Source organism: Camellia sinensis, chromosome 1 (assembly GCF_055761805.1).
Source record: "Camellia sinensis isolate YWXY chromosome 1, ASM5576180v1, whole genome shotgun sequence".
NCBI classification, from domain to species: Eukaryota; Viridiplantae; Streptophyta; class Magnoliopsida; order Ericales; family Theaceae; genus Camellia; species Camellia sinensis.
The window spans coordinates 35,361,814-35,385,487 of NC_138961.1; the positions used below are offsets into that span (position 1 = coordinate 35,361,814).

Genomic DNA, 23,674 nt, shown 5'->3' on the forward strand with positions numbered 1-23,674 from the left:
ATCTGTTAACACTATTGGATGTACCAAGTATACTCAAGCATGAATTCTAATTTCTGTTATGATTCAAACAAGATTATGAATATGAACCTGTTTCTATTTTCTGAACCTATTGGGACGTCATTCATTTAACCCTTTACTTTGTTATTATTCACTAGGCTTTCGCTCACTATTTATATTATATATGTAGGTGATCAAGCACTTGACCAGGCCTAAGCTGCTACCTGGAGAGTTTTGAGTCAGTCAACCACCATGTCTCCCAGGGAGGTTCCTTTTTGATAAGCCAAGTTGTGAATCTTGAAAAAAATGTTTTTGTTTGTTTTTCTCTATCTGTACATTGGGTTAAGTACCTTTTTGGTTGTATCTATATGTTGCCATAAGCCTTATGTAATATGACGTCATATATGTATATTTTATATGAAGTTTCAAATTTATGTCCCATGTATGTCAACACAGCTCAATGGACCACGTATATTTTGTATATTTTCTTCCGTAGCCCCTTATTATTATGATTGAGGTCAAAGACCTTTGGTAATCCCAAGATTACTGGCCGATTACGACGCTAAACCTACAGGGGCATGTTTGGGTCGTGACAATTACTTTGTCCATAAGGACATGCTTTTGCACAGTGACCAAACAACCCTGCATATATATACTTTGTTTCTAGTTCAAAACCCTAGTCACTCTCACTAGCGCCTCTCTTTTTTTCCCTCCCTCTTTCTAGAGTCTCTTCGCTCTCCCTCCTTTTCACTCTATCTCCAGCGTTCCACCACCGTCTTCACCACTCCACCACCACCTCTTGAGTTCAACCACCACGACTCTGCCACAACAACCACCTATCTCTCATTTACATATTGTTGCCACGGCGACGGTGGCAGAATCTCTCTCTTCTCTTTCTCCATGCCATTGCCTCCTTGTCCATCACCAGTGACCAGCACAATTATCACCACCTCATTCCTCCGTCATCTACTTTGTCTTCACCGTCTTCGATTACTCCTCAAATTTTCACAGTACCAGAGCCGCGTATATATACACCGAAGGTGTGTAGATTAGAGGTTTTCAAAGACAGAAGAGGTATGTCACCGATGACTACAACGGCGCAAGAAATATCAGATCTAAGATCGTGGAAGACCGACATCAATTCTTACGTGACAAAGGGCACCAACACCCCCATTGACTCTCGTTTCTCTCTATAAATGACACTCTAGAAAAAAATATCTCTAACTTAGTGTTTTTTTTTTGTGATTTTTTTTTTTTTTTTTTTTAAACACCATAAATTTGTTCTTGTTCTTTGCTTTAATGTGTATCTCTATTGTGAGGAGTTGATGTGTAATTCATATGCTTTTCAAGATGTAAGATGAAATGGTCTTTTTTTTGGACAAAATTCAAGCCCAGAGAACAATGGTCCAGAGACCTAGGGCAAAATACTTTTTTTCAGATTCCTCTTGATCTTCTCTTTCCTCAAATCTCTGTTGATCAAGCTCTCCACTAGTCTACCAAATTGGTGAGTTCAAATTATTCGCCTTGCTAGGGTTTGCAACTATCTATCATTATATTTGTGTATATAATGAATTGGTGCTTGACCTGTGAATGATCAAATGGGTTTTTTTGCTGAAATTCAAGACGTAGATGTTATCTATAGCTGATCATTGTGTTCGTCGTGTATGTTTTGCTAGATCTGAGTAATATTATCTCTAAATTTATAGTTATTGTCAGTGTGCAATTTGATTTGAATTACTGTTTTTTTTTTTTTTTTTTTTGTACAGATCTAAATTGAGAAAGAGAAAGTTGAAAATGAAGAAGTCATGCACATTGTTGTTCCACTTTGACAAAGGAACATCAGATCTGAGGACTTTGTGTTTCTTTTTTTTTTTTTTTTTTTTGTAGTTCTTGTTGTTTAGGGTTTGGTTCTTATTTATGATGATGATGATGATGATGATGATATTGATGATAGGGTGTTCATGATGATGATGATAATGATAGGGTTGTGATTGTAATAGATAGGTGTTAGTGTATGTATGTATGTATATTTGTGAGTGTGTGTATGTATAAGACAGATCTAGAAAAAAAATTAATATTGATGATAATGATTGGAACAAATAAACAAAAAAGTTAACGCAAATTTTCAACATATAAAAAAAAATTGAATAGACAGATAGAATTTAGGGGAAAAAAATTAACAGATAGATAGAATTTCAGAGAAAAAATTGATCAGATAGTCAAAAATTTTGAATAGATAGATATAAAATTGAACAAATAGATAGAGTTTAGGGAAAAAATTGAGCAAATAGATATAAAATTGCACAGATAAAATTAAAAAAATTTGAACAGATAAATTTTTTTTGAATAAATATGGAATTTTTTTGAACAGATAAAAAAAAATCAGGCAAAATTGAAAACAAAATATCCTTTAAAACCAATAAAAGGACTTCTCACCAAGCAATTTCACAAAAAGTAAACCTCTCATCAATAAAAAGTATTCACTAGACCTAATGCCTTAGACACTCTCCAAATTAGATTTCTCACCAATTTTCTCTATTTTTTATTCTCACTCATCAATTGCAACGACTACTATAGCGGCATCTTTCCTGCATTATATAAATTGTCTGTTTTGATATTATTAATGATTTTCTTAAAAATATGTAAATAAAGTCTAATTTTAATAATTCTGCTACCAAAAAAAATTCAAATTCATATACAATTCGGGTTTAACTCGGGTCGGGTTTGAACAGACAATTTTGGGTTACAATTCGGGCTTGGATTGGTCAGGGCAGATCTCAACACAATTTGAAGTGGATTTGAATAATCTCCAACCTGACTGAATCCGACCAAGTTATAGCCATATTCAAATGTTGCAATCTCCATAAAAGCTATATGTTCTATTTAGATTTTGAATTTTTTACTTTATTATTCAGATTTTTAAATTATTTTAAAATTGTCAGTAAGTTTACTAAGACACTCATTAACAACTGGATCATTAACAACTTCTATAAAATATTCTTCGATTCTCTACATCTACAAAATGAAATAAATTTAAAGTCATCAGTTGAAGTCTACCTCAGTTCTATGCTGCATCTCCAACTGCATTAGCAATTCAAAGGTTGCAATCTCCATAAAAGCTATATTAAACGACCAAATGTCTAGTTAATTAAATAAATACTATAAAAAACCATATGTTGATAAAATATGCCGAGACAAACAATTAACACAAATAACATGTAATTTTGAAGATCAAATTGACACAAATAATATTTTTTATGGACTAAAAGAGTATATTTCTTAAAGTAAATTTTCACATTAATGACACCTATCAAATATTTTTTTAACTAAATGTGTTACATTTTAAGTAATTTTTCACATTTATTCATAATTTTAATGGCATCTACTGACCGAGTTAGATTGAGAAACCAAATTGAAACACATTTTATACATTAAAAACTAAATTAATACAATTAATACAAAACTCTTATTTTGGAGATTAAATATGTGATTAACTCTATTTATTTTGTTTTCAATGTATAGAATGCTTCTTATGTGCTTGCGTGTGTTGTGTCAATTCATTATGGAACGTTCAATGTACACTAGTAGTGTTTGGATTATTGAAATAAAATTCGTGAATATTGATAATTTAAACTTAAAAATAAATAATTTCATGGAATAACCAATCTAATCGAATAAACTAAACATAACATTAGCATTCGAGACCTTTTGGACTTAAGAAACAGGTCAGAGATGGAGAAAACCGACTACGCTTGCTAATTACAACTACTTTATAGAGGTGGCACAAACAAGATATTTTCTGTTCAAATCAACTCATTATTCCTGAACTGTGGAAGGGCAAATTAAACCAGAAAGCAAGACTAAAAATCTAGATCCAGAATATTAGAAGCGCAAGACCAGAGGTCTTTAAGTCCAGGAATTAAGGGTCTAGATGATCAGGAGTAGGGCACATAGGATGCGCGCTCACAAGAGTCAGACTTAGTCAAAATGCGTGTTTCTAAAATAATAGCCCAACTAACTCCTAGATAATTGCACCAATCTGGTGAGCAATACCAAAAGAAAAAGGGTTGACATGAGGAGTGGGGGGAGGCCTACGATTAGTGGGAGCATAATATAAATAAAGAAGATAACAAAGGCTAAGGTACACACAGTTAAATATACTTTCTGAACCTATACTCTCACATTTTTGCTCCTTTGTGTACTGTTTTGTTGACTTAGGTATTGGAGAGTTCCTAGGCTGCTCCCTAGCCACTTCTTTGTCTTTTTGTGAGTGTATTTTCAGGTCTCAAGCAATTATGTCCTCACCGGAGCACCGCCACTGCCAAGTGGTACAATTTTACCCACCACATTAACCATAAAACATTGTTTGTTATATTAAATGCAAAAATAAACTTTTTTTGTTATTGGCTTTTTCCTTCTTTTTTTTTTTTTTTTTTTGTTTTTTTGCTAAAACAATCATATTCCTATATTTTATTTTATTTTTGGCAAAAAATAAAATGTTGGTCGGTTAGTAAGTATACAACAAAAGCGTCGCAATCACATCATTGACATGAATCCTAAATATCTGACTTTTTTGGGGGTGTACATGAATTGGATTGGTCTGGTTTTAAAGTAAATTAGGACCCAAATCGAAGGAACTGGTTCCAGAAAAATTAGAGTAGTAATTGAACTATTAAATTGTGGAATCAGATCAAAACTGAACCATAGAAACCAATTTAGTTCGGTTCGATTTTACAATTCTAAAAATTTTATATAATAACAAATATGATAGATATTTTATATTAATAAACACATTAATCATAACCAATTTCATAATGAAAATTAGTGTTCAAATCTTATAAGAGACTTTTTATATTTTAAATGTTACATATGAAAATATTAAAAAAATAATAATAAACAAATATGACATGTTCGGTTTGGTTTGGAGCATAACCAAAACATTAAAATTAAGAACCGAACCGATTTGAATGATTCTATCATTTTTAAAACCAGAATCAAAATTAATAAAAACAAGATCCGATTAGATAGATTTATAAATTCTACTTATTTATTTGTACACCTCTATTTTCTGTGGTAACAATTAGGATTTTGGCATTGTTATTTGAAATATTTATAGACATGTTTTGGCAACTCTAAATTTTAGCAAAAAAAGTTACGAAGTTACTTTAAAAAAAATAACTTTTCCTTTTATTTTATACAACTTTTCATAAAAATCTAAAAGGTTACTAAAACTCTCGATTCTCAAAACAAAGTACAGTTCTATCACATGTTCCATAATTGGAAACCAAGTTTACGAAGACTGAATTAGAATCAAACATTCGAACCTTTGACCTCACAACCTTTTATTTTCAAAACTATACTTCAATTTGCAAACAATTTGCAAACAAGATTAAGAATGAGTCATGTTCACATCTTCATCAATCTTATGTCCTCAATCAAACGCTCCAAATTACAGGACGACGACCCCCCTTCACTAACACTTTCTCTAGCCAATTTCGCTATTCGATCTGCCGATACCACAAACTCATCCCTCCTCAGATCCATAACATCCTTGATCATCTTCTCGATCACCACTCGATCACAAGTATCTTTCATGTCGATCCCAAGCTTCCATACCTCACTTACAAACCTACTATTCACTTGTTGGTCCACAAAGTAAGGCCAACAAACCATTGGCACACCCTCCACCATACTCTCTAAAGTCGAGTTCCACCCACTGTGAGTCAAAAATCCACCAATAGCTGGGTGAGCCAACACCTCCTCCTGCGGGGCCCAACTCACTAACCACCCTCTCTTCGCCGTAGCCTCCAAGACCTCCTTCGGAATCTGACCCTCCCAGTCGCCACCGGGTATCGAATTAGGCCGTCTGACCCACAAGAATCGATGCCCGCTATTTACCAAGCCGTGCCAAAACTCCATCACTTGGTCACTTGTCATCATGGCAAGGCTTCCAATGCTAACGTAGATCACGGATTTGGGTGGCTGCGCGTCGAGCCACTTCAAGCAGCTTCTATCTTCCTGCCATAGACTGCTTGAGGAGGCCTGTTGTGGTCCTGGTGGTGTTGGTTCGGTTGCCAATTTCATTTTGAGGTGGGTGTGGAGTGGGCCGATGGGATAGAGATTTGGGCAGAGAGATCGCATATGAGAGAGTACAGGTTCGTCTACCTCTTCAAACGTGTTGAGTATGAGTCCACGGGCGCGTGGAACTAGTTGAACTTCCTTCACAATGATTTTGGCGACAGGGTCATTCAGATCTCCGATACGACAAAAGTCTGGTAGATCACGGCGGCGAAGAAAGCCCTCCATGCCAGGAACACTCTTAATTGGTGCATCCAAATCATCACCTATGCGAACAAAAATTGTGAAAAAAAATAAAAAATAAAAAAATCAATCAAGAAAATCAATCAGTATGGGGAGATATGCTCAAATTGGTGGTTGCCCACCTCATTTTTGTAGAAACCGACAGATTTTCAAAATTCCTATAATTATCAATGTGTATTATCACTCAAGTTGAGTTAGAAATTTTACATTTTTAGAAAGAATTTATGTATGAAAGTTAAAACAGTGCAAGAACACTCCCATCATTTTCTCAGGAGCAATATTAGGACTAGAAAAAAATTATCAAAAATTTTATACAATATTATTTAAGTAGGCACCATGTAAGTATTGGATAGAATTTTTGAAATCTCTTTTTCTCAGTGACCAAACAGTTTAAAAGTGAAAAACTCTATAACCCACCTTCGAAAGGAAGCTCGCCAGCATCAATGAGTTTCGGGACGCAGAAGTAAGTCCAAAGACCGCAAGGACTAATAGTATCAAAATACATCAGAGGAATTCCAACTTCTTCAGCAATTTCAAAGCTGAAACTCAAAACCCCATCTGCAATAATACAAGTCACCGGCCTGCCTATCCCAGAACTCAACATCTCCTTAAAAAGTGGTTTTGTTACAGTCTCCAAAGAATCAAACAAGTCCATGAATCGGTCTCCAGATCTCGGGTGGTCTTCGGGGAGGCCATCGGAGATGGTTTCGAAGCGGAATTGAGGGTAGGTTGCGAAGCGGGATTGGATGTCGGTGTAGAGGAGAAGACGGCGGTGGTTGTGGTCGGTGTTGAGGAAGGTGACGTGGAGATCGGGGGCGAGGCAGAGAAGCTCGGCTAGCTTGAGCATGCATTTGATGGGTCCTTGGATTGGTAAGGGGAAGATGAGTACATGAGGTGAGGCTGAGCTTTGTTCCATGGAATTGGGTTTTGGAATTTTCTGTGAGATTTGGTTCAAAACTCAGATCAAGACTTGTCTGGTGCGATAGAGAGACTTTTAGCTTTCCAAATGTAACCAGGTTCGAATTCCTTATTTTTTAAGAGGAAGTGTTTAGGTGGCTTGACTATTTTTTTCCGTTTGGTTTGTGAGGATGAATCTGGACAAAAAGTAAAATATAAATAAATAAATAAAATAAAATAAAAGTAAACAGCAAAATGGTTAAGAGTGTGAGAAGCTTAAGCAAGGTTCTCAAATACCATTGGGGTGCCGGCCTTGTGAAGGAGGCAGTATTTTTTTTTATGAGGGTGTGTCAGGTTCGATTTTTGTGTTGAATGTTAACTTTATTTAGTTGACTCTTTTGAGAGATCACACGTTGTATTCGATTGATACCCCTTTTTTTTTTTTTTTTTTTTTTTTTTTTTTTTTTTTTTGGGACATATAACTAAGCTCTATTGAGTTTTTCAGTCTTGAGGCCCTACTTTTGAGTTAGATTAAATTTAATTATCAACTAATTATATCGGATTTAGAGTACACAGATACTTTGATATTCTCACCGAACATACTTTTTTACTGTTAAAAAAAAATATATCACAAATGACTCTTTCAACATGCTACGTATTCTTCTGATTAAAAACAAAAAAAATTATGTTAGGTATTTTTTTCTTGTGTTAATAAAATTATAAAAAAAAAACATGAAGAGAAAGACCCACTTTAACCGGAAGACTTCCAATCGATGTCCTTCTAAGTGCTGCTAACTTTAGTTTAACGGAAATCTCTATTAATCAAAAAATAAAAATTTGATTCACATGGAGAAAAATAACCGACATAATTCACGACTCTAAGATATAAGAACCCACTCTACTCTATCCATGACTCTATAGATCCATGACTTTACCATTAATTAATTTCAAATATTAATTAAATAAATATTTTAAAATTAGGTAGGTCAAATTATTTGGTGGTGTACTAAAAGGCACTGCATTTGCGGATTCTAAACGTTCTCATTTGTTTTTGACAAAAGTCCACTCTTTTATGGTTAGTTTGAGCATTACGAGTTATAAAATAGGAAAAATTATTTGTAAGTCTTATTAGGGAGATTTATTTAATGTAAAGTTTTATGTAATTTTTTATAAAATTTTAAGTTCTATTTAAATTAGAAAGTATTCCACAAGATCCTATAAATTGTGATTAAATGGTATTAGTATACTATTATACTATTTATATATGTTTCCATATTATAAGTTATTCGCCCTATTAAGGTTTGGAAACTTCTAGAAAAGTTTATTGTGTAGGCTTCGTCTGTTGCTGTGAATTGTGCCATGATCGCGGAGGCTAGTAGATTTTGAAAATGTTACTGGTTTGGATGGTTTTGTTGTTTAATCTTGCCGATTTGGACTCAAAGTGTTTGAGAGAATGTGATAAAGTTGTTTGCTTCTTTAATTGGTGAGTGTTGCTGTGTGTTTGCCGATTGTTTTGTTTTCAATGTCATCTCATATGATATGGATTTCACAATCTAGTATAGCCATCCATTGGCACACTTTCATTAGCCTCCATTGAAGTTACATTTAGGTTGTAATGGTAATCATGTATCTACAATGTTGTTATGTCTTCTCTGTGTTACGTTCAGTTGTATTTGTCTTTGAACTTGTGTGATAACGTTATTGTATTCATTGTTTACATACGTGTCACATTACGTTTCGTAAAAGTACATCACGTTCGGTTATTAAGTTTTATTTTAATGTGAAAATGTTGATGGGTTGTGCAAAATGGTACAGCCATACATTGGTACACTTCCATTAGCCTCAAAGGACATTACATTTAAGTTGTAATGTTAAACCATATCTACAATGTTGTCATTTTTTGGTGTGTGTTACGTTCGTTCGTATTTAATTTGTGTTGTGCAATTGTTGTATTTATTGTGGACATATGTGCCACATTACATTTCTCAAACTTATTGGATTTCTATTTTTTCCATTTGAATGTGACAATGTTGCTTGTTCGTGAAAAATATTGAAATGTATGTGAATGTAACTCACATACACATGGATATGATCTATGGTAACATTCAATTTCGTATATATAGTTTTGGCTTTCAATTTCCTATACACATGGATATGATTATGGTTTTGGCATTATTTATGATATTAATTTAGTGTGGACATATGTGTCACATTACATTTCGCAAACTTATTGGGTTTCTAATTTTTCCAATTGAATGTAACAATGTTGCTTGTTCATGGAAAGTATTGGAATGTATGTGAATGTTACTCGTACTTTTCATTATATATTATTCAATTTAGATTTATATTGTTTAGCTGTAAAATTTCTTATGATGGATTGTGATTGAATGTGGGTTGAACCTTGTAATACGATGTTGACGTTACTGCGCTCACATTTGATTATATATCACATATCTTGTATGCCTTGTTTTTTTTATTTTTGGCGGAATGTAGTGACACGGTTAATGTTTCATTTATTTTGTTGCACATGATATGGACATCATGCTATTGTGCACCTTCGGTTCATCCACTGTTGCTGTCAAAGGCGTTAATGGATTAACATTTACACAATTGGTTGAAAATTTATGTGACAAGTGGAGGAATGTGACACCATCATTGATTTCCATATCTTACAATCTACCGTGTCACGAGAACCAATTCATGATGAGTACTAATGTGGACGTAGAAAACATGTTTTCCCTTGCAAGATCCTTTGGCGTTATCATATCAACGTTGCGGTTGACTCGCAAAATGAAGTGGCTGATTTGATTCGAGGTAAGCAATATGGTGGGACTATCTCCGCAAGTCAAATGGATCCTAACATTGAACAATTTTCGGGTGCCGAAACGGACGTAGATTTGTTGCCCAATTATCGTCGCCACAGTAAGAAAACGTTGATGACAGTTGATTGGGTACATGGTGTTAGTCACGTAGGCCAATGTTTCAAAAGGGGTGTTGCTGCATTCTATTTGGTTCTATCCAAATATGTTATTGAGTGTGGGTTTGATTTCAAATTCGTGAAAAACAGTTTAGTGCGGGTCAAGGTTGTGTACACGTTGCGAGAACAAAAAGGGTGTACCTGGTTGATACATAGAAGGGTTCAAACATGCAATGGATACTTTTACTTGAAGAGGTTGAACAACTTGCATAATTGTGGTGCTGTTGTTCGCACTGGGAAGAATGGTAGACTCAACTCTGAATTGGTTTGCAGTGTTTTTGGTTATCGGGTACGTGACAAGCCGCTTACACGTTCCACTCGTGTTTGACCTAGAAAAGGAGTACATACTAACTGTTAGTTACCGCATAACCTGGTTAGGTGTGGAGAAGGCAAGAGGCAAAGTGTATGGTGACTATCATGTTTCATTCGATCAACTTAGGTGGTACGCGGATGCAGTTATGCAGTACAATCCTAGGAGTTCTGTGAACTTGGATTTCGAGCAGTCAACCGGCCGATTTAAGCGATTCTTCATATCATTCAAATCTTGCATTGACAGATTCAACCATATCCACCCATTATTGTTTGTTGATGGCACTTTTTTGCTTGCAGGCAATTTGCTTGCAGTGACGGGGAAGGATGGCAACAAAAGTACGTGTCTTATGATGATTACTTCAATCTTCCATATAATAACACATAACATAGCGACTAAACATTTTATTATTAGTCCACTATAGCAGTAGGGGATCCCCCATGGAAAATGTGTTTCCAATTTAATGTTATTTTCATAACATTGTCTATGGTGCGGTTTGAATTGTGAACAATTGTTAATGTGAATGTAAACATTATTAAAAATATTACACATCTAACGTAAAACTTGTCATATCTCCCAGGTTTATTCCTATTGGCTTTCGCTATTGTTGACTCCAAAACCACTGCAAATTGGACTTGGGTTTTAGAGCACCTGACAAACGTTGTCAATAGTGCTCGAACATTAACTTTCATATCTGATCGGAATACTGGGTTTCTCGAATCCTTGCCAACTGTATTCCCATCTGCACATCATGCCTACTGTTTGTAACATCTCCAAGCAAATTTGAGGGACAAATTACGGTAGGTTAACAACCGTGTCTGTTTTGGTTTAATGGCCAAGTTGCGTGAATGTGCATACGTTCCAACCGAGGCTTCGTTTCAGCACCATTTGGCCAAGCTAAAAGGATCAGGACGATCTGGAATAAATAATTTTTTGGAAAATATGCCACCAAACCATTGAGCCAATGCATATTTTAGGATTGTACGATACTTACATGTGATAACATTGAAAATACCCAATATGTAATAACATTTTCATGATGTTTTCAAAATGTCAACAGGAGCAAACGCTATAAGGAGATGACCTCTAACGCTGCAGAATCGTTCAATAAATGGATACTTTATGCCCGTATTTACCCAATCACTAGGTTAGTTGATACAATCAGAAATCAGATAATGACAATGAGGGCTGAGCGTAAATTATTGGCTACTAATTTGAATGGCTTACCTTGTCCAAAAATGGAAAGTTGTGTTAGGGAGGCGTACTCCAATGGTTGCACATGAATTGTTAGTCAGGCAAATGAAGACATATACGAGGTTCATTCATTTCCAACGGTGTTGGTAGACATTGGCAAGCGTTTATGTTCATGTTTCCAGTGGCAATTAAATGGATTCTCATGTGCACATGCGGTGGTTGTAATACAGAATAGTGGAAGGGATTTTAGTACATGTGTTGAACAATTTTTCACGTTGATCAATACAAAGCAGCTTATTCCAAATACATTCAGTCAATACCAACAGTTGACAAACCGTCCTTCTCGGAAGATGACTTCATCATATATCTACCAGAAGTTAAACGTTCTCCAGGGTGACCGAAGAAGAATCGGATACCATTTCGGGGGAAGAAACTAAGTCAGATCAGGTGCGGTTGATGTGGTCGTATGGGCAGCCATAACCGAAAGACATGTAAAGAACCAATTTAGTAATAGACACTTACCGGCAAAGTTTTATAATCACTTTTGAATAACAACATCGTATTATCGTAGTAAAATGTAGCGAAACAAAATGATGACAAATTTTAATAAGTCAACAAATTATTTATAAGTAATCATTCAGCTGGTTTTTTTCTTCACACCGCTTTCATTCATATATTAGCTTTACATGTTTATGTTATTGTTCATGCAACTGTATGTTTGAAACCAACAAAACACGTTTGGGTAGTGCGTTGCACACTGGCTTTGTATACGAGAATCCATAGTTTTTGAAGCCAAGTATTATGTCGGTGTGACATAGGTTATCCTTTAACCAGTTCATCAATCTTAATTTACAGCACATACTTGAAAGATTAAATTGATGAAGCACACCTACCATTTGAATTTACAGCACATCCTTCGACAAGGGGAATAAATTTTAAATCGAATCAAATCATTCGGAATTCAAAAAACAACATTGTTTACAAAGTATTAAAAAACATATTCAAACTTCTAGTCTTGCAAATTGTTTGAATTGTAATTTGAAGCAAATAACATACTATGAACACGAATGTGACACCATACAATATAAGGGGAAACGCAAATTGGCACATACCAACACTGTTAATCCTGATATGACAACATATACAATAACAGTACGCATGTCGATTTATTGAAAAATATGACAACATAAACAAGAATGTGAGGTGCAAAGATTGATGTGTGACACACCCCCAACGTTAATGTGACAGCATATATACTGAGTAAATGACAATTTGAAAATTTGACACATTTAAAGACAACGTGACATTTGATAAATGAAAAGTGAACCAAATCTACCTAACAAATCCCACCACCCTCAACATCCTGTAACAAGTAATAAACACTCCAATACATTCACCTTCATAATCTTTAAAGTATACATGGGAAGTCAAATTTTGTTAGAACAATCCACCATTGACACGTAACATGAATGTCGAAAGCAACAATTTAAGTAAACTAGATGACAAACATCATATGATCAATCCTCAATCTTGTTAGTTGCATTTTCCAACTCCCTGTGACAAGTACCAAACACTCCCGTACATTCACATTCACAGTCTGGGTATTAGAGATGGACAACCAAGATTCCTTCTGACATTCACATTCACCTTCACCTTCACATTCACAATCACATTTACATGTACATTCACATTTAGTCACTTAACATTCCTACTGACATTAACTTCTTACTGACATTACTAAATGATACATACCGCCATATTATAAAAAATAAGTGCATACAAAAAATTATAAATGAATCGTTGTAACATATTCCCAAAAAAAATGTACAAATCCTCAATCTATATTGACAATGCTACCCGAAACATCCAAAACATCCAAAATTTGTTTAACATCAAACGTACTGTACCATTCAAAAACTAATTAACTGTGAATTTAGACCAAAAAAAACGATAATGCACTCATTTGGCACCATTGGAAAATTGTTCCAATTGTCAATTAGTAGCGACAAATGACATTTTTGGGTTGTTCATAAATGACTTCACCATACCGGCTCGCATCATTTTGTAGCTCTCCCCTCTCATTGACTTGTCCACATCTAGGTGACGCACGAGTTGCTTCATAATGAAGCATACTATAATTCCACAATCAGCCATGTTATAAATATTTAAGACATTAGTAACTACGTCAAAACGAACCACGTGCTGTAACGATCTAGAATTTTTCCCTCCGCTCGAGCGGGGGAGTTGACGCTCGAGCAAACTTGAGAGGCTCCCAGCATTTTTGCAGTCTATCCGAAATTTTGAGAGTTGTGACTTCCCGCTCGAGCGTAGAAGTGGTCGCTCGAGTGGACGGCTTTGTTAGTCTACGCGCTCGAGCGTGGAAAGCAACGCTCGAGCGTGGACAGTGAGATTTCCCTTGACATTTTTATTAGTGTATTTAGAACCTCCTTATTTTATTTTAGGGTATTGATTGAAGTTGTAACATAATGATAAAGTAGGAGTGAACCAAGAATTTAATTCAGATAATTTTTTCTACGAATAACCATCACTCTTTTGCCTTTTTCTTTTTCCACACTTTGAATTTGGATGTGAGTCTAGAACCATTGGAAAGCTTGTTTCCGAAGCTTCAATTTGGATACAAGAACGACCTAGAACAGAATCTGGATGAGAGAGTTATACCTGTTTGAAGTTTTGGAATCTGTGCAGGAAGCAGGTACGCTCGAGCGGGAAAAGCGACGCTCGAGCGAACTGCGCGAATTCAGCAAGTTTAAAGGCACTTTTCTAGATCATGCTTCACATTTTCATCTCCTCTCTTCATTCCTCTCACCCTAGGTCCGAAAACCCTAGGTTTTTTACCCCAAATACTCTTCATTCTTCTAAGATTTGGGTAAGATCCCTTACAAGAAAGTGAAGAGGCTTGAAGATCTTACTTTTCTACCGATTGGAATTCGGATTTGCGAAGGATTTTTCTCAAAGCTTTGCTCTTTTGCTCGATTCTTGAAGTAGGGGTCCTAGTTCTTCTTCAATACTTACATTAATAGATAGATTTGTGGTATTTTGATTATATAAATGCAAAATCTATATTTTTGAGCATATAGTGTTATATCATAAAATTTGGGGGTTTAGGGTTTGAAGTGCTGGGGTTCAATTGTTGGGTTGAGATTATGGATTATGAACCTTAAGTGTATTATCAATGGAAAAATTGGAATAAAAAGTAGTGGTTTGAGAAATTTGAATTTTTCTTGAAAGCTTTGATTTTTCTTGAAAACCCTAGGTTGATTCATGATGATAATTAATGATTTTGCCCAAATTGAAATTAGATCATGAAATTGAGGTGTTGAATTATATATATACAAGTTTAATTGAAATTTGGAAGTGTTTGAAAATTATGTAAAAAATTAGCCAATGAACCTTTGTTATGGGCATTGTAGATCATGCTATAATATGAAATGAAATTTGGAGGAAAAGATGTGATAATGATATGGATGACATAAACTTGGTTATGGAATGTTGAAGTGGGATTCAAGAATTTATCCTGAATTATGTTGAATTGCAAATAGTGTTGTTGAATTAAGTTGTGTTGACTTATGTTGAATTAAGTTGTGTTGAATAATGTTGAATTGAATTGTGTTGAACTATGATGAATTGTGTTTGAATCATGTTGAATTGTGTCGAGTTTAGTTGTGTTGGGTGTATTGAGTTTGAGTTAAGTTGTGTTGGGTTGTGTTGAATTTGAGTTGAGTTGTGTTGGGTTGTGTTAAGTTGTGTTGGGTGGTGTTGTGTTGGTACTCGCGCGGGGAGTTGAAAAAATGTTTTTGGGGGCCCACGTCCCGTCGTATAGTAGCCAGCAAATGTGGGGGTGATTTTGGATTAAAGGTGCCCAATTGCCCTATCTAAGCTTATCGCTGGACGAATGTGGAAAAATGTTTTTGAGTGTCCACACAGTCCCACCGTATAATAGCTGGCAAAAGTGGAAAAATGATTTTTTGGTGTCCACACAGTCCTACCGTATTGTATCCGGCAAAAGTGGAAAAACGGATAGTTTTCCAAAATGTTTTGGGTGCCCACATCCCACCGTATAGTAGCCGACAAATGTGAGGGATAGTTTTAAAAAGTTGAAAATTGGTTTCTGGAAAAATATGGTTTTTTTAGAAGAAAATGGCTTTTAAGAAAATGGTTTTTGGGAGTTCACTTCCCGCCGTATAGTAGCCGGCGAAATGTGGAAAGTGTTATGAATTAGGTGCCCGCTGTCCCGCCGTAGTAAGTCGGCAAAAGGTGGATTGTGTTGAGATATGTGTTGAGAAGTATGTTGAGTTAATGATGTTATTTGTGACTTGTGATGAATTTATGAAATTGCATATTGATGTGTAATTTGGTTTAAAGGGGAAATGTGCATAGATATTATTTGTAAAGAATGGAAACCAAAAATGGGTAAGAGGAATATGGACTGGTGATGGTAAACTTAATGAAGTAGTTGTGGCAATAAAGGTAAATTATGAGTGTTGTTCTGTAAATAAATTAGGGAACTTGAACTTGAATTTGAATTTATGGAGTTCTAAATAAATATAATGAGTAGAAAGGAAGAATGAAAGACAAAGATGAATATTAAAAATGGAAATTAAATAAGAAATATTTTGGGAATTGGTTAATAATTTGTAAATGATGTTGTTTCTTAAATATGTTTGTTTCACAAGGATCTATAGTTTTCTAAAGTTAAGGGATGATTTTAATGGCTGAAGGTTTTTCTTAAAAGTGTTTAAATAGTTTTTGAGAAAAAGGTACTTAGTTAAGATATTTTGAAATTATACAATGTCACCCTACTGTATGGTATCACTCTGCATGCATGATCATTTCTATATGTGTGTTGGTTATTGATTGAGAATTATGAGATTTCTACTGGGCATTAGTGCTCACCCCTGTTGTTTTTAATCTTTTTACAGGAAGAATGTGTGGATTCTGTGATTGAAGAGTTAAGAAGTCCATGTGTCTTTTATATGTAATTTCATTGTAGATGTAATGGATCTTGTATTTGTATTTTATTTATTTGTAGCTTCACAGTAAGAAATTGGCATGTATTGTTGTCATTCTAATATTCATTAAGAGAGAGAAAGAACATGTATCCTTGTATTTCTATTATTCAAGGGTAATGGATGTTTCAAAAAAAAATGGACCTAATCTAAAGGCTTTGGTAATGTTTCCGAGTAATTAAAATTTGGAATGTGACACGTGCAATGTATGGAAACATCAATAACATACATTGCAAACAAACGTAATTCACACTAACAAGTCTGCTTTTTGCTGCGGACAATAATCAACCACTAAAAGTTCCTTTACCAAATCTTGCGTTTCAGCTGCGCCAACCTTCAGTCTCCACCTTATATAATCCTCAAAGTATCCCTTCTACATTATTGTCAAATTTATATTACCAAGTAATTAGTTTTGTTGTCAAATATAAAATACAAAGACTAGTGCAATTAACTAATTCACGTTTACTAACTAACAATCATGCTTCCCAGTAATGTTTGTCTTCCCTCCCACGTCTTGGTTTCATTGAGTTGTAATGCATTCAAAATCCCTCCTCAATGTCATAAACCATTAGTGTCCAATGATTATCTAAGTGGATTACAAATTGAATATATCTGGCTTTAAGGGCATAAGGGGCACGCACGGCCAAATACCTGTCACGTACATCTTCACCCACATCTCTAATTGTCACGACCCAAACCCACCCCTATAGGTTTAGCATCATAACCGACCAGTAATCCTTGGATTATCAAAGGCCTCTTAACATAACAATACACAAATAGGGGCTGCGAAAACAAATACATAAAATATGCATAGTTCATCAAGCTGTGAGAACATACATAGGACAGATAATCTTAAATTTTTATAAACATACGAGTGACGTCAAAAGATACAGTATCTACACGTCACTTCATGTACATATAAATAGAAAAACTTGTTCGTGGAGCAAAAGAAACAAAGTCTTATACATTAATAACAACACTGCCACTAGACTTGACTTAATACAGAACCTCCTCAGGAGGCACAAAGGTTGGCTAACCAAAATGAGATGCCAGATCCTCAACTCTGAGCCTGATCACGTGCCTGATTACCTACATACAAAATATAAATAGTAAACGGGAGCCTAGTGAATAATAAAAAAGTAAAGGTTTAAATGAATGATGTCCCATAACTAAGTCCGTACGTAGGATAGATTCATATACGTATTCTTGTTTGAGTCATTGACAGAAATTAGAATTCCTGCTTGATCTTACATGGTTTATCCGTTAGCGCTAACAGATCATATACAGAGCATCATAGATCATATTTGTCAATTCCACAGAAGAACCTCCGGCTGAGTACGAATAACTTGTCAGTTCCTTAAAGGAACCACCGGACGAGGAACGGATAACTTGTCAGCTCCATATAGGAACCTCCAGCTGGGTATATAGATAACTTGTCAGTTCCATAAAGGAACCTCCAGCTGGGTATAGATAACTTATCAATTCCATAAAGGAACCTTCGGTCCGAGTACATATTGCATACTTGAATCACAGCATTAATGTCACAATTATTTGTCAGAGGTGGACAATCATTCATAGTGTAAAAACATAGCATTCATAGAACATATTTTATTCCATATACAGAAAATAATTTAACTTGAACATAGCTTTACTAAGTTATTACTCATAGATAACAGATGGCTCCAAGTAAATGGACAGAGTAGGCAATTCAGATACCTTGCGGCACGTGACCTACACAAATACAAAATAAATACGTACTAAATTACACACCCGAAATCATCAACTCAGTTCTTTCTTGTCTTAGTGTATTCTTACTCCTCTATTCTCATTATGGTGTCTTAAACTTGGCCTAAGTATGCCTAGGATGAAATGATAATGAAAAATGCACTTGAAAACACTTAAAAAAACTTGCTAAAAACAAAGTCCTCACTCGAGCATAACTTCTTATGCTTGAGCGGACATGCAAAATATGAGTGGTCGCTCAAGAGCAAGATCTGTCGCTCGAGTGGCTTGTAAACTTTTGCAAAAGTGCTTGTTGCTTGATTTTTCCGCCCAATGCTCACTCGACACTCGCTCAAGCGTAAGAGACATGCCCTCGCTCGAGCGCAACTTTTGTCATTTGAGCGGCCTGCAAAACATAAGAACTTCTGGGAGCATGCATTTCATGCTCAAGCTGACTTCTGGTCGCGCGAGCAAAAGTGCATGCACTCAGAGTGGTCGCTTGAGCGTGGATTCCTTTGCTCAAGCGTAGAATTTTGGAATTTCCAAAATTGCTCCCAAGCTCAAAACTTAGATTCAAAGTTGTAAAACATGGTCTCTAGGGCCAAAAACTTGAGGAAGCTATAAGAAACACTTATAAATGGTAAAACCATGGTGAATTCAAAATCATTTCACAAAACCAAAGCTCAAAAACTTGTCAATTATACAAAACCAAACTTGAAATGTTGAAAGTATAACTTGTATGTAATGGTATGAGTTTTAACCTTCCAAAACATAATCAAATGAGGCAAAAACATGTGAAATGTGATGAAATTCCAAAATCAAGCCATGATCAATGCGTGCATGTGAAGCTTTCTCAAAATCAAGCTCTAAATGCAAAAAAAATTACATGCAAGTATGATTATCTTCTTAATTCTTTTTCCTAAGCTTAATTCTTGGCTTAATTAACTAATTCTCTTGAATTCATGCATTAAAGACTAAAAATATACAACTAAAGGAGTGAATTTCTACCTCAAGCCTTGAATTCTCAAGTGTAAGAGCTTAGTTTTCCAAGTTCTCTCCAAATTCTTCTCTTTTCTAGCAATTCCTTTTGAATGAGCTCAAGTCTCACAAAATTCTCAAGCTTAGGACCAAATCTTCCCACTCTCTCTCTCTCTGTCTCTCTCTCTCTCTCACGTTTGTGTGTGTTTGTGAGTTCAAAGATGTATATAAAATGGAGAAAAAGAATGATTGGGGGTATAAAAGATGCCTTATATAGGCTTAGATCAAAATTTCATTAGTTAGGTTTAATTGAGCATTAATTATTCTAATTTAATCATTCTGAATCGAATTTCAATTAAACCTACCATAAACTTCTAAAAATTCTAATTAACACATAAATCAAGTCAATTTCTGAATCGAATGCCAATAAGGCCTTCAATTTGTAAACAAAAATGAAAACATGAACAAATCTTTCTACGTTAAATAGATATAAACACACATAAGGCAACATATGTTCAAAATTTCACTTTAATTACTCATTAGGCATAATTAAGCATGGATTAACGTTAATCATGGGTCGGAGTTGTTACAATTTTCCCCTCTTAAAGAGTTTGGTCCTCCAAACTCAAGTTACCTTCATTCTGGAAGAACACCGGATTCAAAGGAAACAACTCAGGGTATCTTCTCATCATGTCTTCTTCTGTCTTCCAAGTTGCATAAGTTCCTCCATGATTCTGCCAATCAACCTTCACTAACGGAATTTTCTTATTTCTCAATCTTTTGACTCGGCGATTCACAATTTGCATTAGCCTCTCCTCGTATGTATAATCATCTTTTAGAAGTACATGACTCGGCTCAATCACATGTAGTGGATCTCTCAAATAATCCCGAAGCATAGAGATATGAAATACATTGTGCATATGTTCCATGACTGGTGGTAAAGCTACCTGATACGTCACTGAATTAATCTTCTCAAGGATTTCATGAAGTCTAACATATCTTGGTGCCAATTTGCCTTTCACGCCAAACCGTGTCTGGCCTTTCATTGGGGTCACTTTGATAAATACGTGATCCCCAACTTCATATTTCCTGTCTCTTCTTTGGACATCGGCATAGCTCTTCTGGCAGCTTTGTGCATTTTTCAGTCTGTATCGAATTAATTTCACATTTTTAGTTGTTTCTTGTACCAATTTCAGTCCCAATAAAGGTATGTTGCCTACCTCGGCCCAACAAATCGGAGAACTGTATTTCCTACCATACAAAACTTCATGTGGGGCCATACCAATACTTGAATGGTAGCTATTATTATACACAAATTCGGCTAGAGGAAGGTAATGCTCCCAATTACCTTGAAAGTCTAACACACACATCCGTAACAAGTCCTCTAATATTTGAATGGTCCATTCCGATTGGCCATCTGTCTATGGGTGATAAACACTGCTTAATCTCAATTTAGCCCCCAAACCTTGTTGCAAACTCTGCCAGAATTTTGAAGTAAACTTGGGGCCTCTGTCAGATACTATGGACACTGGAACTCCCTGTAATTTCACAATCTCATTGACATACAAATTAGCCAACTTATCCACATTATACAAAGATTTAATATGCAGAAAATGGGCAGACATAGTTAAACGATCAACAATGACCCAAATAGAATCCATACCTCGAGACAAATGAGGTAGTCTAACAATGAAATCCATAGTAATATGCTCCCACTTCCACTCCAGTATTGAAAGTGGCTGAAGTAATCCTGCAGGTCTTTGATGTTCAGCTTTAACTTGTTGGCAATACAAGCATTTAGCCACAAAGTCAGCAATACTTTTCTTCATTCCAGGCCACAAGAAGTTCTGTTTCAAGTCATGATACATCTTTGTATTTCCCAGATGCATGGCAAATTTGGAGTTGTGGACTTTAGTCATAAGGCGTTTCCTTAAGTCAAAACAGTCTGGCACACAAAGGTGACCCTGAAATTTTAACACATTGTTCTCAAACACAAACCCGGGCCTTGGTCTTGAGTCAATTTCATTCACGATCTTTTTCAAAAATTCATCTTGCGGTTGTTTCTCTCTAATTTCTTCAATGATTGCAAGCTGAGCAGAAATGGTAGCTAAGATCCCGCCCTGTTCATGCATCACTATCTCAATCTCATTCTTTTTCAAATCACATAGCAATTCTTTCTAACCGGTGAGCAAACATGACAAATTTCTCATTGATTTTCGGCTCGAGACATCTGCCACAACTTTAGCCTTTCCCGGATGGTGCAAAATTTGTAAGTCATAGTCTTTGATCAACTCTAACCATCTTCTCTGTCTCATGTGTAATTCTTTCTGTGTAAAGTAATATTTCAAAGTTTTATGGTCGGTATATACCTCGCAAGTCACAACATACAGATAATGTCGCCAAACCTTCAAGGCAAAAATCACAGCTGCCAATTCAAGGTCATGAGTTGGGTAGTTCTTTTCATGTGGGTGGAGTTGTCAAGAGGCATAAGCAATCACTCTCCCATTTTGCATAAAGACACACCCCCAAGTCTTTATAGAAAGCATCACTGTAAATCTGAAACCCATTGGTTCCGTTAGGCAAGGTCAAAATTGGTGCAGCTACCAGTCTAGTTTTCAGTTCTTAAAAGGCTGACTCTCATTGATCATTCCAATCCAACGATACATTTTTCTGTGTCAACTGTGTTAATGGCATAGCAAGCTTTGAAAATTCATTCACAAATCTACAATAATAACCTGCAAGTTCCCGAAAACTTCTAACTTCTGACACATTTGTCGGTTTAGGCCAGTCCACAATAGCTTCAATTTTCTGTGGGTCTACCGATATACCATCCCTGTTGATTACATGGCCCAGAAAGGTTACGATGTCCAGCCAAAATTCACATTTGGAAAATTTTGTATATAACTTATTTTCCCTCAAGATTTGTAAGGTAGTTCTTAAATGATTCTCATATTCTTCCCTGCTTTTGGAGTAAATCAATATATTATCAATAAAGACAACAATAAATTCATCCAGAAATTATTTGAACACCCTATTCATTAAATCCATGAACGCCGCAAGTGCATTTGTTACCCCAAATGGCATTACCAAAAATTTATAGTGTCTATATCTAGTTCTAAATGCAATTTTCTCTATGTCTTCTGTCTTGACCTTTAACTAGTGATACCCGGATCTAAGGTCAATTTTAGAAAATACTTGGGCTCCCTAGAGTTGGTCAAACAGGTTATCTATTCGGGGTAATGGATATTTGTTCTTCACGGTTACTTTATTCAACTCACGGTAGTCAATACATAGTCTCAAAGATCCGTCTTTCTTTTTAACAAACAACACTGGGGCTCCCCAAGGTGAGGTACTCAAACAGATGAATTTCTTGTCTAAGAGTTCTTGGAGTTGAACTTTTAATTCTTTCAGTTCAAAAGTCGACATTCTATACGGAGTCTTAGAGATAAGTTGTGTTACAGGTACTACATCTATGGTAAACTCAATTTCCCTATCAATTAGGTTTCCGAGTAAATCATTAGGAAACACATCAGGAAATTCACAAACCACAGAAATAGTTTCCACGCTGGTACTATCCGAAGATACAGTCATTACACTACACAAGTAACCCTAACAACCTTTTCTCAACAATTTTCTGGCTTTCATAAATGAAATCAAGTATGGTGGAGGAACTACCACATTCCCAGTGAAAACAAACTCAGGCATACCAAGTGGTTTAAACGTGACGGTTTTATTCACACAATCAATAGTGGCATAATATTTCGATAACAAATCCATGCCCAATATACAATCAAAGTGGTCAATGCTCAAAGGCAACAGATCAACGTACAATGTCATATCACCAATCAAAACATCACATGCAGGATATACATAAGTGCACATCATAGAACTTTCCAATGGTGTAGACACAGATAGTATGCAATTCATATGTTCCAATGATCTAGCCAACTTCCGAGAAAAAGCATGCGATACAAATGAATGCGTAGAACCAGAATCAATCAATATATAAGCATTCTGTGCATAGATAGAAATTATACCTGACACCACTGGTTCAGTATTCTATATATCTCCGGGTACTAGAGCAAACACTCTCCCTTGCCTTAGTGTTTCATTCCAGCTATTATTCCTGGCATTAGTTCTTGCATTGGGCCTCGTTACAGGAGTAGATCCGGTTGAACTTGCTGTTGGATGATTTGCATTATCAAACCTCATTGGACAGTCCTTAATTATGTGACCATTTTGCCACACCGG

The 23,674-nt window shown here is 35.6% G+C and overlaps 3 protein-coding genes across 3 annotated transcripts; 1 reads left to right on the plus strand and 2 right to left on the minus strand.

Moving 5' to 3' along the window:
- Positions 1-5,161: 5,161 nt before the first annotated feature.
- Positions 5,162-7,561, minus strand: LOC114296215 (7-deoxyloganetic acid glucosyltransferase). The gene is made up of 2 exons (XM_028240498.2): positions 6,736-7,561; positions 5,162-6,341 (listed from the first exon to the last, which is right to left on the minus strand). The coding sequence occupies exons 1-2, from the start codon at positions 7,232-7,234 to the stop codon at positions 5,404-5,406; spliced, it is 1,437 nt and encodes a 478-aa protein (XP_028096299.2). The 5' UTR covers positions 7,235-7,561; the 3' UTR covers positions 5,162-5,403.
- A 2,503-nt stretch (positions 7,562-10,064) lies between these two features.
- On the plus strand, positions 10,065-12,133 carry LOC114305490 (uncharacterized). The gene is made up of 5 exons (XM_082869615.1): positions 10,065-10,473; positions 10,571-10,840; positions 11,083-11,212; positions 11,563-11,649; positions 11,794-12,133. Exons 1-5 carry the CDS (start codon positions 10,065-10,067, stop codon positions 12,131-12,133), a joined length of 1,236 nt encoding a protein of 411 aa, XP_082725741.1.
- Positions 12,134-13,032: 899 nt separating this feature from the next.
- On the minus strand, positions 13,033-20,703 carry LOC145790820 (uncharacterized). Its single transcript, XM_082869662.1, has 3 exons — positions 20,058-20,703; positions 13,264-13,349; positions 13,033-13,059 (listed from the first exon to the last, which is right to left on the minus strand). Exons 1-3 carry the CDS (start codon positions 20,701-20,703, stop codon positions 13,033-13,035), a joined length of 759 nt encoding a protein of 252 aa, XP_082725788.1.
- Between the last annotated feature and the right edge of the window lie 2,971 nt (positions 20,704-23,674).